This window comes from Mandrillus leucophaeus, unplaced genomic scaffold (assembly GCF_000951045.1).
Source record: "Mandrillus leucophaeus isolate KB7577 unplaced genomic scaffold, Mleu.le_1.0 Scaffold426, whole genome shotgun sequence".
NCBI classification, from domain to species: domain Eukaryota; kingdom Metazoa; phylum Chordata; class Mammalia; order Primates; family Cercopithecidae; genus Mandrillus; species Mandrillus leucophaeus.
Genome location: NW_012104543.1, coordinates 495119 through 508402, shown reverse-complemented (window position 1 = coordinate 508402; position 13284 = coordinate 495119). Strand labels below are relative to the sequence as shown.

General features: G+C 52.8%; 1 protein-coding gene across 4 annotated transcripts in view; it reads right to left on the bottom strand.

The window, feature by feature from the left end:
* Positions 1–13284, bottom strand: part of PAX7 (paired box 7) — a 146326-nt gene that overhangs the window by 66388 nt on the left and 66654 nt on the right. For all 4 annotated transcript variants that reach the window (XM_011993112.1, XM_011993109.1, XM_011993110.1 and 1 more), the window contains exon 5: positions 66–265. In XM_011993112.1, coding sequence (XP_011848502.1) covers positions 66–265 — 200 coding nt within the window. The remainder of the gene's footprint in view (positions 1–65; positions 266–13284) is intronic.

Genomic DNA, 13284 nt, shown 5'->3' with positions numbered 1-13284 from the left:
GCCATCCCAAACTTCTGAATCTCTGGAGTATACCTGCAGCACCAACACCGCAGGTGCCTCCTCACCTGCACACGCGCCTCGGTCAGCTTGGTCCTCTGCGCCAGCTCCTCGCGGGTGTAGATGTCCGGGTAGTGGGTCCTCTCAAAGGCCTTCTCCAGCTCCTCCAGCTGCTCGGCTGTGAATGTGGTCCGACTGCGACGCTGCTTGCGCTTCAGTGGGAGGTCAGGTTCCGACTCCACATCTGAGCCCTCATCCAGCCGGTTCCCTGCAGCGGGAGGAGAGGGAGGGAGAGGGCAGGGGCTTAGAGAGATGGAAGGGTGCTCGGGTCTGGGAGGAGAGCACCAGGCACACTCGTGCCCACCTAGGAGCCATCACTGCACTGAGGATCAGACTCCTCCCAAGCACAAGATAGAAGGATGTTCACCCTAGCATTGTTTATCAATGTGAAGGATGGGACGCAACCTCCATGCCCAACCCTAGAGTATTGCTTACTTTCTTGCAAAATCTTTCCCTTTAGGGAAAAACAAACAAACAAACAAACAACAACAACAACAAAACAGTCCCCTCTGGTTGGGCATTTTGTTTATTTCCACTGACATGCAAGGATGTCCATGACGTAAGACTCAAGGGATGGTTTCGTGGTGAGATACGTTTGACAAAATCCATAGAGCTATATTCTCAATTAAAAGGGCAGACTTTTACTGTATATTAACTATACCTCAATAATCCTGACTTTAAGAAAAAGGCATCCAGGTATGGTGGCTCATGCCTGTAATCCCAGCATGTTGGAAGGCTGAGGTAGGAGGATTGCTAGAGCCCAGGAGGCTGAGGCAGGAGGATTATTTGAGCCCAGGTCTTGAGCCCAGGAGTTCAAGACCAGCCTGGACAACATAGCAAGACCCCACCTCCAGAAAAAAAGTAAGAAAATTAGCTTGGTGTGGACGTGCATGCCTGTAGTCCCAGATACTCAAGAGACTGAAGTGGGAGAATCACTCGAGCCCATGAGTTCCAGGTTACAGTAAGCCAATCACACCACCATACTTCATCCTGGGCAACAGAGCAAGACCCTGTCTCAAAAAGAGAAAAAGTGCATACGTCCGGAGCTGCCCATCAAGAAGCTTAGATTCCAGGCCTGACTCTGCTCCTAAATGCCAGTGACCCTGGGAAGGCCACCTCCCCTCCTTGGGCCTCACTTTCCCCATTTGTGACATGAAGGGTTTGGATTAGGTGACTTCCACTGACAAGCTCTCTCTGGGATGTCCCAGGGTCATGTAAGTGTTCCCCGTAGGCTAGAGGAGACCTCACCTGAATTACCTTGGTCAAGGCTGTGGACCCCATCCCATCATCCCCACTAATTTCCACCATGGAGACTGGGGGTAGGTGAAGGCCTTTTGCTTCCTGGGCCTGGAGAGCCCAGAAGGTTGGAGCCAGCTCACTTCCCAGGCCTGGTTGGGGTTATCAGGCCAGGAATCTGCTTCAGCCCTGGGCCCAAGTTAGGGAGGCTGCAGGAAGCCCCTGCTCAGCCTCCTTAGCTGTTGGGACTGAGATACCCAGGAACCAGCTCCTTGTCCCCATCAATCCTGCGGCTCCTGCCCATCTCTGACCCAGCAGAGGGGATGCTAGCAGGGCATCTCCCAGCTAGGGTTCTGAAGCTGCCCCTCAGCAGCCCCTGGGGAGCCGCGGGGAGCATGGAGAAGAGGAAGCAGAAAGGAAGATGGAAAAGAGAGCAGACACTCAGAGGCTACCTTCCTTCCTCCCCACTCCTCTTCCTCCTTTTTCTCTTTTGCCTTCATTTCTTTCTCGCCTTTCCTCTCCTTCGCCATCTCTGGTATTCCTGGAAGCACTTTTATTTTTTGTCATTGACTCATTCACTCCCTCCCCCAAAGCATTTATTGAGTGTTTGCTATGCACCTGAAGAGGCTATATGCAGTGGGCAAGGTAGGACTTGAGCCTTGGGCTTAGCGCACTCAACCTGAGTCAAGCTAGAAGAGTTTGGGAGACCTTGTGCTTGCATCAGAGATGGGAGAAACTGAGTCCCAGAAAGGTAATGTGAGGTGCACTCAAACACTGCTCCCTGCCCTGACCCCTTCCACCAATACAAAGATCCCTTCCTCCCAATCACTTCAAGTGTTAATTACATGAATAGGCCTAGACCCCTCCCCCAAGGGACAACCCCCTCCTCCCCTCAACAAAAACAAAAAGAGAAACTAGTACAGCCTTAGATGTTAAGTGGAGGTGAAGGGAAAGGCACTGCAGGCAGAGGGGAGAGCACATGCAAAGGCCTGGCATGTCAAAAGGCATGCTGGGTAATTTAATCATGGGGTCACATTCATAGCCAGGAAGCTGGTGGGTGTGGCCCGGGGGTGTGGGAGGTCATGCACCTGGAGGGTCATCCATCTTGGCAATGCCTCTCTGCCCTGGACCCACTTGCTTCCATCCTGCTATCTTGTCCGTTGGGAAGTTATCCTTGCTTTTTGTTGGCCAGTGCCAGGTGGCCTCTGACTATGACGCCGTGCCACACAGCGAAGGAACGGATTGCAAGGGAGTCCTGCCTTCATCGTGGCCTGCCTCATCCCCAAGGGCAGAGACCTGGGGTCAGATCTAACCCCCTCCTCTGCCCTTGCCTTTCCTGCCGGGGCTGCCAGCTACCCAGACCCCCAGTCACTGTAGGGAGACCACGGTGGGCACAGCTGCCATTCTGGGGGCCCTTCCCCACCATGTCTGGGGCTCAGAGCCAAATACAACTAACGCCAAGGATTCAATTCCTGAAATGCACTGCATAACCTCAGTGTTCTGTTGGCGACTGAGAAAGCCAGCCCTTGGGGCTTCAGAAGAAGGAATCAGGCAGGGAGGCCAGCCCATAGATGGGGAATGGGGCACCAGATTCAGTTCTCCAGTGAGGACACTTAAGCTCAGAGAGGAGCTGAGTGGGATGGGGACCAGAGTTGTAGGGAGTGCAATCTCTGGGCAGAGACTGTCCTCAGAGCTGTGAGGTCTGACCTCACAGAGGTCAGAGGGCAGACACAGGCCCTACCCTCGGAAAGCCCCAGTCTGACGGAGGAGGCACAGGCTTGTCCTGGGGGAAATCTTAATCTTTTTTATTTTTTATTTTTGAGATGGAGTTTTGCTCTGTCGCCCAGGCTGGAGTGCAGTGGTGCCATCTCTGCTCACTGCAACCTCCACCTCCTGGGTTCAAATGATTCTTGTGCCTCATCCTCCCGAGTAGCTGGGACTACAGGCACATGCCATCATGGCCGGCTAATTTTTGTATTTTTAGCAGAGACGGGGTTTCGCCATGTTGGCCAGGCTGGTCTCCAACTTTGGTCTTGAACTCCTGACCTCAGGTGATCCGCCAGCCTCGGCCTCCCAAATTGCTGGGATTACAGGTGTGAGCCACTGCGCCCGGCCTAGAAATACTAATCTGACTGAGTCTCCATTCAGTTCTAGAGCAGCGCTGTCCACTAAGAGTTTCTGTGATGATGGAAACGTTGTAGATTTGCAGTGTTCAATGTGGCAGTACTAGCTACATGGGGTTTTGAGCATCTGAAACTTCCCTACTGCAACTGAAGAACTTCCTCTTTCATTGTATTTAATTTTAATTCAAATTCACATAGTCACGCGTGGCTGGTGGCCCCACTGAGGCCAGCACAGTCTGAGACAGTCATTAACACTGTTTTTCTCTCTTCTTAACAAAGAGAGGGCAGGCCCCAAGCTCACAGCTTCCCATGTGCAAGTCTGTAGGTAGAATTTAACAACGTTGCTTGTTTTTATGCTATTTATGGTTTTTATGGTTCCCATCTATTTATAGGAAACGATACTCATTTTCCATTTATAAGAGCATTAGTATCCTTGAATTCGGTTTTTAAAGGTGCTTTTGGATATAGTAAAATATTGAGGAAATAATAGGACAAGATATAGAGTTGTGACCAAAATCATGACTGCAGTTAGTAAAGGACCAACATTTGCTTTATGCCACTGATAGATAAAATTCAAGGTGCTTCTGCCGAGCCCTGGCCTCAGTGCCCTCTCATGCGTCAGCTGACCCCTCAGTCCTGCAAGTCACCGGCAGCTTTCTAGACTCACCATGGAGTTCTAGGTCTGATTCCTTCCTGTCTCCTTGTCCTTCCCACTCCTGATTCTGCAGGGATTTGGGGAACTCCGTGGATCCAGAGAGATGCCCAGACCGAAGCCCAGACTGGGGAAGGCCAAGCAGGGCCCATAGGTCTCTCTTGTCCAAGAGGATCTGGCATGATCCTCTGGGATGTTGGAGGTTGCCGTAACAACCCTCTGGACACTGAGTGGGGAGGGCAGAGCTCTGTCTTGCTGTCCACTGAGATCCAGAGAGATCTCAAGAGAACAGAATTGCACTTTGTTTGTGACTTCAACCCCTGAAAAAGAGCTTCCACCACCCGCCTTGGCCAAGCTCAGGGGAAGAGACCCCCATTTTAGAAACTTCTGTGCCAGCCTTCACAGGTCTGTGAAGCTGGGACTATTGACTCTTTTACAAACAGGTATACCGAGGCTCAGAGAGGTTCAGTCACTTGGATGGAGGACACACAACCAGTAAGCCCTGGAGAGGAAATGGCGGGAAGGGACAGATTGGGAGGGAGTTTGAGGGTCCTCTGGGACAGCCCTGGCCTGATCAGGAGTCCTGGTCTCGGCAGCCTGAGACCTGGCTTGTGGGCTCTGTCTTTCCCTAGCTGTGTGGTCTTGGACAAGTCGCTCCCCTTCTCAGGACCTTGGTTTCCCCAGCTATAAAAATGAAGATAACAATACATCCTTGTATGCCTCCCTAGATGGCTTTGACAATGGAGTGAAATAAAGATGATGGGGCCTGGTGTGGTGGCTCACGCATGCAATCCCAGCACTTTGGGAGACTGAGGCAGGTGGACCACCTGAGGTCACGAGTTCAAGACAGTCCTGGGTAACATAGTGAAACCCCGTCTCTGCTAAAAAGATGAAAATTAGCCGGGCATGATGGTGCGCGCCTGTAATCCCAGTTACTTGAGAGGCTGAGGTAGGAGAATCACTTCAATCTGGGAGGTGGAGGTTGCAGTTAGCTGAGATCACGCCACTGCACTTCATCCAGGGCAACAGAGCAAGACTCTGTCTCAAAAAATAAAAATAAAAAATAATAATGAAATAAAATAAAATAAAGATGATGGGAGTAATTTGCAACTTCAAGGACCCATGAAGGCTATTACTATTGTTGATCATGAGGACAATGACGGTGGTGATGACAGAAAAGGAAACAGGGTGGGGAGTACAGGGCCAAAGCAGCGTGAGAAGGGACACAAAGAGCCCCACTGCCACCAATCAACCTCACTTCAGCTTGCTGCACCCCCACTTTCTTGGGGTGCCCTTCCCACTCCCCACCCCTGGGAACCATTTAGCCTCAGAGTTAATCAACAGGATTAGGTGGAATTGGCCACAGAGGCCCTGCTGGTTGGGGCTGAGTCTTCTGTGCACCAAAAGCTGGTACCTTGGTGAAGCCTGGGCAGCTGGTTCGGGGATAGGGATGTGGGGGAGTGAACATGGGAATGCATTCATTAAACAGCAGCCAGATTCGGGGTGCGCAGTGGGGGAGCAGCCTCATGGCCAGCCTGGGCTCCTGCCCTCGCACTCTCAAACAGCTAAGGAATAGATGGTCCCAGGGAGTGCTGGTCTGGAGATTGTCCCAAAAGAGAAGGATACAGGGAGAGACGCTCTCTCTGGGTTCCTGGCTCCTGTCTCTAATTACGGACGTGGGGCGGTCCATACTGAGCAAAGGAGAATTGCAGCTCTTACCTGAGAGACCTCCCAATCTCATGGGGGAGAAACAGCCTCTGTTTTAGGAAGCTCCCAGTCTGATAGAGGAGGTATCACCCCTGTTCTGGGGATTTTCCAGTCCAGTGGAGGAAACACTGCCAGATGAACCAGGGCGCAGGACAGACGTAAAACATCAAGGCAGCTTGTGACTCGTTAGAGAAGCAGAGCCTCGGGACAGAATGAGGGGCGGGAGGTGCTGGGAGCCGTTTGGGTTGTCAAAGCTTTGGGGTGGGCAGGAGCAAGTTCAGCTCCAGGCAGAGTCAAGCCCAGGCTGAGGTGATGGTGATGGTGATGGTGATGGATGGAAGGTTGCTGGGGGCAGCTCTCGTCATCTCTCCCCCAGCCTTTGCCTCTCCCTTCAAAGCCTCCTTTCACAGCCACTGACCTCTGGAAGCCATCACTGACTGCCAGCATGTGCCAGTGCCAGGAAGCCTCCGCCATGCCAGCAAGGCCTCAACCACCATGGGCCCTACCCATGTGTCCCCCCTTTCACTGCAGCATCCCATGCAGTTCCCTGTCCAGTCACTCACAGCTTTTGTGAGTGAGTGAGCCAGGTGGGTCTTGCCTTGATGCCTTTGAACACGAGCTTCCTCTGCTCAGAGCGCCTTCCCTCTTCCTGGGAGTGCTCATCCAGCACCATCCAGCTCTTGGGTCACCTCCCCCAGCAAGGCTTCCTGGGCCCATCCAAGGTGATTTCAGTCCACCCCTTGGGGTTCTCAAAGCTCATCAGGAGACATTGAACTCAACCGTTTGTGGTTCTGTGGGTCTCATTGGGCTGGGAGATCCTTGAGTGTGGCAGGGACTACGCCTGGGACACAGCACGTGCTCAGTAAAGGCCTCTGGAATGAATAGAGCTTGGCAAAGCAATCACAATGTTCCTCTTGAACTCTGACACACTGCTGCAGTCACCCCCTTGCACTTGTGCACAGCGCTCTACAGTTTACAAGGCCTTTTGTTGTCCCAATACAGTCTCTCCCAATAAGGGGAGGGGAGGGCAGGCACTGTTATCCCCATTTTACACATACTCAGTGGAGTCCCAGGGCAGTGAGGCTGCAAAGTAAACCCAGGACTTGGGACTCCCAGTCCGGTCCAGAGAAGGCCAATTTGGCTACAGCGAGTTCCCGAGTGATGGAAAATTCCATTTCTGATCCCGAAAACCAATGTGGCTTCTCTTCCATCCCCACCCTTTCCCTCCTCCATCTTTTGCCAGAGGAAAAGCCTTGAACTAAAGTGACCGCAATCTCTGGACCTACCCAGCTCACAGAGGACCAGGAAGCAGCTGACCCATCTCTAAATCACCCACCCCAGATCAGTGGAGGCGGGCAGTGACCCTGAGGTTTGGGGTCCTTCTCTCAGCCTCCCTCACACCCCCCAGAAACCCTCCCACTCGTGCTCCTGTGCTCTCCTCTCCAGCAGACTCCCAACCCAGCTTTTATTACAGTTTAACATAGGCCCCGGCGTGGAGCTGTGGCAGAGAAACGAATCACATAATAGTTGATATGCGTTTTAATCAAGTAATTCGGGCAGAGCTGAGAGCTGGCGAGAGTGGGCCAGGCCTCCCTGAATACCAAACAGGCCTGGGCGCAGGTCTCAGAAAATGGAAAAGTCATTTACAGCTCAGCTGGGGGCCCAGCAAACCGGGGCCATGGCAGGAGCCCTCCCTGCCCCTCCGAGGGAACCACTCAGCTGTAACCAGCGCACGGTGCATCGGGCTTGGGCATGGCTGCGGGAGTCAGACCGCACACAAGGACAAGGCGATGGGGGATCGGACCGAGAGGCAGGGGCTTGGACTCCAAGTTAAACCTCCCTGGGGGCCCAGGAGAGGATGAAGTGTCCCACTACAGTTCACCTCTTCTGCTCACACTCCTTTTGGGTGCTCATCTCAGTGTTGGGCACCACACCCAGCCAGCACTGTCCTTAATCTCCGCTCCTCTCCCTTCGTGGCTCCCATGCAGCCAGCCCAGCACTGAGGCCAGGAGATCCTGAGCCCCTGTTAGCTTGGAACCTGTCCTGGCCTCTGCCCACCCCATCTCTTCCTGGACTCCAGCCACCACCTTCTCCCCCAGCAATGGCAGGCCTTTGCACAAGCTGTGCCCTCTGCCCACGCCCCCTCCCGCCCTCCTCATGGCCCAGTGAACTCCTGCAGTTTGCAGCTGGTAAGGCCAAGGAGAGTGGGCACTGAGGAGCACAGACTCCGGGCTCAGTCTGGCTGAATTCTGTGGCCCCCACATGTGCAAAACACAGATAATGGCAGAGACACCCCCAACCCTCCCTCAGCACATATCACAGTCAGACGTGCTATGTATTCTGTTTCGTCATCTGTCCCCAGCACCCGTCCACTACCCACTGCATACTCCACAAAGATGGACATTATTATTATTATTGTTATTTGAGACAGTCTCCCTATGTTGCCCACGCTTGAGTGCAGTGGCTTGATCTCAGCTCACTGCAACCTCCGCCTCCCAGGCTCAGGTGATTCTTGTGCCTTAGCCTCCCAAGTAGCTGGGATTATAGGCACCTGCCACCACGCCTGGCTAATTTTTGTATTTTTAGCAGAGACAGGGTTTTGCCATGTTGGCCAGGCTGGTCTCAAACTCCTGACCTCAGATGATCCACCCACCTCAGCCTCCCACAGTGTTGGGATTACAGGCATGAGCCACCGCACCTGGCCAATGGGCATTCTTGACTGTCCTTTTGTTCGTTGCCGAATCTCCAGTGCTCAGCACAAAGTGGACACTCAAATATTTGTTGCATGAATGAATGGATGATAAAATGAGTTGGTATCTTACAGCACATAAAGTAGTGCTGGGTTGGTAACAACTGAATGTTCAAAGAAAACGAAATGTAGAAAAACAACAGTGTTGGGGACAGGTAAGCCTTCCTCGGTGCTCTCTTCCCTCTGGGTCTAAGGTATCCATAGCTGCATTCTCATTGCTGGGGCACAGCAAAACTATCCACGCTTGATTCATTTCAAATGTGTCTGTGTACTCACTCAGTCCCAGTATCTGGGAGTTCAAAGGTGAAATCAACCCAGCCCTACTCTAGGGGTGCAGGGGAGATGGGTGAAGGGGAGGTCAGGTCCTGGATGGAGCCACTGAGCCAACTGTCTGACCAGTTAGCCCTGCTCTGGTTTCTGGCTGTACCTGACCACTCTCCTTACCCCCAGCCTCTTCCCCCACACATGTACTCTCCTGTCCTGGTGAACAGGGACCCCAGCCAGGTGCCCTGCCCCATCCAGACAGCTGGGCAGTAGTGCAGGGACAGGTGGAGAAGGGGATTGAGTGAGGGTACAGGAGTAGAGAGGGGGCTCTGCACCTTCCCCTTGAGACCCGTCCTTGACAGATGGGATCTCCATCAACTCCCCAGGTCCTGCCTACCCTGCCCCTACAGCCCAGCAGTACCTTCTCTCTCCCCTTCCCAGGCAGGCCTAGGAGGGGCCGGGTATGTCTTAAGACCACAGCACATCTGGGGAGTCCATTATCTCCAACCCTTGGACCAAGGTTACACAGCCAAGTTGCTGGCCCCAGAGGAGGGGACAGGAGCTGAGTCTCAGGGACTTGCCCAGGGCCACCGTCCAGAAGGTGGAAGGTGGGGATTCTAATGTGGGGTTTTCCAGGACTGGAGTCCCACCCACTTCAGGCTGCTCCCCACACCCCCAATTCTCTACTGGGAAGAAGACAGGGTGAGGTGGCATTGATTCAGTGGGGAGCACTTCTTGCTTCTTCTCAAAGGGGATTCTAGAAAGGGGGCGACATGGCTCCTCCCCCTCCATGGGGCCCAACAGCAGGCAAAGGGCAAGACCCGTCCATGCTGACATCTGAAGGGTCCCGCCGGCCCCTAACCAGAACCCAGGCCTCGGGCTCCGTGGCCAGGTCCTCTGGCTGCCCCAGAGGCCTCCTGGGGGCCGGGAGGCATTGGCAACATGAGGATCCAAATAGGCTCTGTCTGACTCCAAATCCTACGCTGTCTCCCAGTGACTGAGAGAAGCCCACAGGTTCAATTTCACTCTCCCAACTCAAGGAGAGGAGGGAGGGAGGAGAGTGTCTTTAGGAAAGCCACAGTTGGACTCTCCCTTGTTCACAAAACTTGACAAAACTTTTTCTTCTCCAGGGAGCTCCCATCGAACCCCACCAGGCCGGATTTTTAAATTCTAAGCCCGGCTTGGCCTAGTGGCCCACACCTGTAATCCCAGCACTTTGGGAGGCCCAGGCGGGTGGATCACCTGAGGTCAGGAGTTTGAAACCAGCCTGATGAACATAGTGAAACCCCGTCTCTACTAAAAATACAAAATTAGTTAGACATGGTGGTGCATGCCTGTAATCCCAGCTACTCTGGAGGCTGAGGCAGAAGAATCACTTGAACCTGGGAAGTGGAGGTTGCAGTAAGCGGAGATTGTACCATTGCACTCCAGCCCAGGCAACAAGAATGAAACTCCGTATAAAAAAATAAAAATAAAAATAAATAAAATAAAATAAAATAAAATAAAATTCTAAGCCCTAGGTAGATGATTTGCACCACAAAATCTGATGCAAGGGGAAACTGCAGTGGGGCATTCTCTGATCCTGACTTTGTGCTAGCAGCATGGTACTGTCCTTAGACACTAGAGGGCACTGTGTATACATTCCTGCCAGGAAGAAGCCTTTCTAGGAAGAAGGAAGTAGTACTGCTTGAAATGGTACTGTGTAGTTGCACGGACAGAATTCAGAGCCCTGTATTCTCGTGGCAGACCCAGAGCTCTTTTCTTCTGCACCAAGCTGTGTACCAAGCACAAAGCACATATGGAAGATGAAGCAAGAGGTTGAAGCTGAAGATGTCATGAGGACCTTTCCAACTCGGTCTCTTTATCATGCTGGTGTCCTGTGCAGCTAATATGGAGTTTTGGAAGGGGTGGCAGCTGTGGATTAGTGAGGAGGACAAGGTGGGACATTTTAAGAGGGCACCTTGGGGGGCAGGGGCAGGCCTACTCTAAGAGGAGCTCAGTGTCAAATCTTTTTTTTTTTTTTTTGAGACGGAGTCCTGCTTTGTTACCCAGGCTGGAGTGCAATGGCGCAATCTCAGCTCACCACAAACTCTGCCTCCTGGGTTCAAGCAATTCTCCTGCCTCGGCCTCCCGAGTAGCTGGGATTACAGGCGTGCACCACCACAACCGGCTAACTTCATATTTTTAGTAGAGACTGGGTTTCTCCATGTTGGTCAGGCTGGTCTCAAACTCCTGACCTCAAGTGATCTGCCCACCTCAGCCTCCCAAAGTGCTGGGATTACAGGCGTGAGCCACCACACCCGGCTCAAAATCTTTTACACTCTTCCTGTGACTTTAAGTCCATCTTGAAATTGCTCGCTAGTTCTCATTCACTTCTCTCGTGGGTTATTTCAATCATTTACTCACCCAAGTTATTTAAGCAGTAGGGAGAGCAACGATTGTGCTGGGCAGAGCAGAGGTCACTATGCTGCTCCTGAAGGGCTTGCCCGCTTGGTCCTGTCTCACAGAGTGTGGTGGAGGTAGCAAGGGCTGGCACTGGGGCAGAGGTGAGAAGAGTAGAGGCAGTGGGGTCAGATGGACCTGGGTTCGAGTTTGGAATCTGCTTCCCACCAGCCATAACTCCCAGGTATATTTAAGTCCTAAGCCTCATTCTTGTTATCTCTAAAGGGCGAGAGTGATGGGAGACAGAAAGGAGGAGGGGAGGTGAGGAAAATTGGATGGAGGCTGAGCTCCCAGCCTTGTGTGTGACGGGCACTCCTGGGCTAGCCAGCCTGCCAGCCACCACTCCCAGACCCAGTCTCTCCTCTCCTTCAAAACGGAAGCCTGGCAGGTGGAGAGCTGGCACTCTGGGCTCATCCATGACCTATGGTGTGACCCTGAGCATGTCACTTGTCACTTGTCCTCTTGGAATCTCCATCTGCTTATCCATCCCCTGGGAATAAGAGCTACCACCCTGCCTACTCCCCAGGGTACTGGTGTGGCTCCAGGGGAGGGAACCTAGAGAAACACACAGAATGGGGTACCCTTGATATGACTACCCCCACTAACCTAGGAAAGTGACTTCATTCCTCTGGGACTCAATTTCCTCATCTGTAAAATGAGGAGAAGAATAGTACCAACCCCATAGAGTTGTCATGCACAAAGATGAAAGGAATTACTGCAAGGCAAGAACAGTTCCAGGTACTCAGTAAGCACCCAATCCATGTTAGCTGTTATTATTGCTGCTATTGTTATTATTGGCCCCTCCATGTAGCGTGGACCTATTTTACTTCTGTGTCCCTCACAGGCAAGCACATTTGCCTGGCACAAAACACAAAGGAATGAATGCACGGATGAATGAATGAGCAAATGATTGAATGAATGAACACGCGTTTGTCATCCTTTCCTTATTCTTCCACGGTGGAGGCTTTGCACACCCTAAGCCATGCCCACAGACCCCACGTCCATCCCATCCCATCCTTTCCCCAGAAATCTGTCCTGGATGCAAAATGTACCTACAGAGAAGAAGGGGCCAGGTGGTCTTAGGTAAGTGATTCAACTGTAGCATAAATGCTGGAGGCACTAAGGGGCCAGAGGAAGACAGATGCCCAGGAAGCTGGAGCAGGGGAGGCCTAAGGAGAGGTCTCAAAATCAGCAGAGGGGAAAGAGCAGTAGCTGGGGCTCCAGTGGCCAGATGAAGCTGCCTGACATGGGGAGGAAAAGGCAGCCCGATCACCCATGCGCAGCCCACAAAGCAGCTGTGAAAGGACCACATGCCTGAGAGGCCAAGCCTGTGGGACCCTCCTTCTCCGCCTCCCTATGCCCTCACCCCTCCACAGTACTGGAGCCCTGGGAAACAGAGGGGCTGTGTCCAGTTGGAAAGTTGTTTGGAGGTGGAGATGGAAAACGGCTTTCGGCCTCCTCCCTCTGCCCATGTAACTCCCTGCTTCCGGGCTCAGCCATGAAGAAGGACTTAAACCTGGGGCTCACTCTACCCTGAAGACGGGGCTCTGTGAACCCATGCAGTGTCCTCCGGTGGGGCTGGGTGTGAAGGCCACAGGGGAAGAAGCATTCAAACCACTGCTAGTGTGCTTTGACCTTACGAAGCACCTTTCCTGTAGCAAGTCACATCACCTCACTACAATGTTCATCAGTACTTCTATTAGCCCCATTTTACAGGTGAGGAAACTGAGGCTCAAAGGGGTTAAGTAACTCAATGGCAGAATGACAGTGAAGGCCAGGCACCGGTCCCAGTGCCCTCTTAACCATCGAGGTGGCACTTCTGAGCCTGCCGTGCCAGGTCCCCGGCACCGGCTCAAACATGCGCCCCCTGCAGACCCACTTCTGGCCTCCATACCGGCTTGTGCCCTGGGATGTTGCCTTCAAATTAGTTCCTGTTGTCTAACCCCACCATCCTCCCAGTCTGGACACGAAGGCCACATAGTCCATGAAACCCTCCAAGACTGCCACATCCAGAGAACTCTGCTTGAATCCCTGTGGCATTTGCTGCCCGTGCC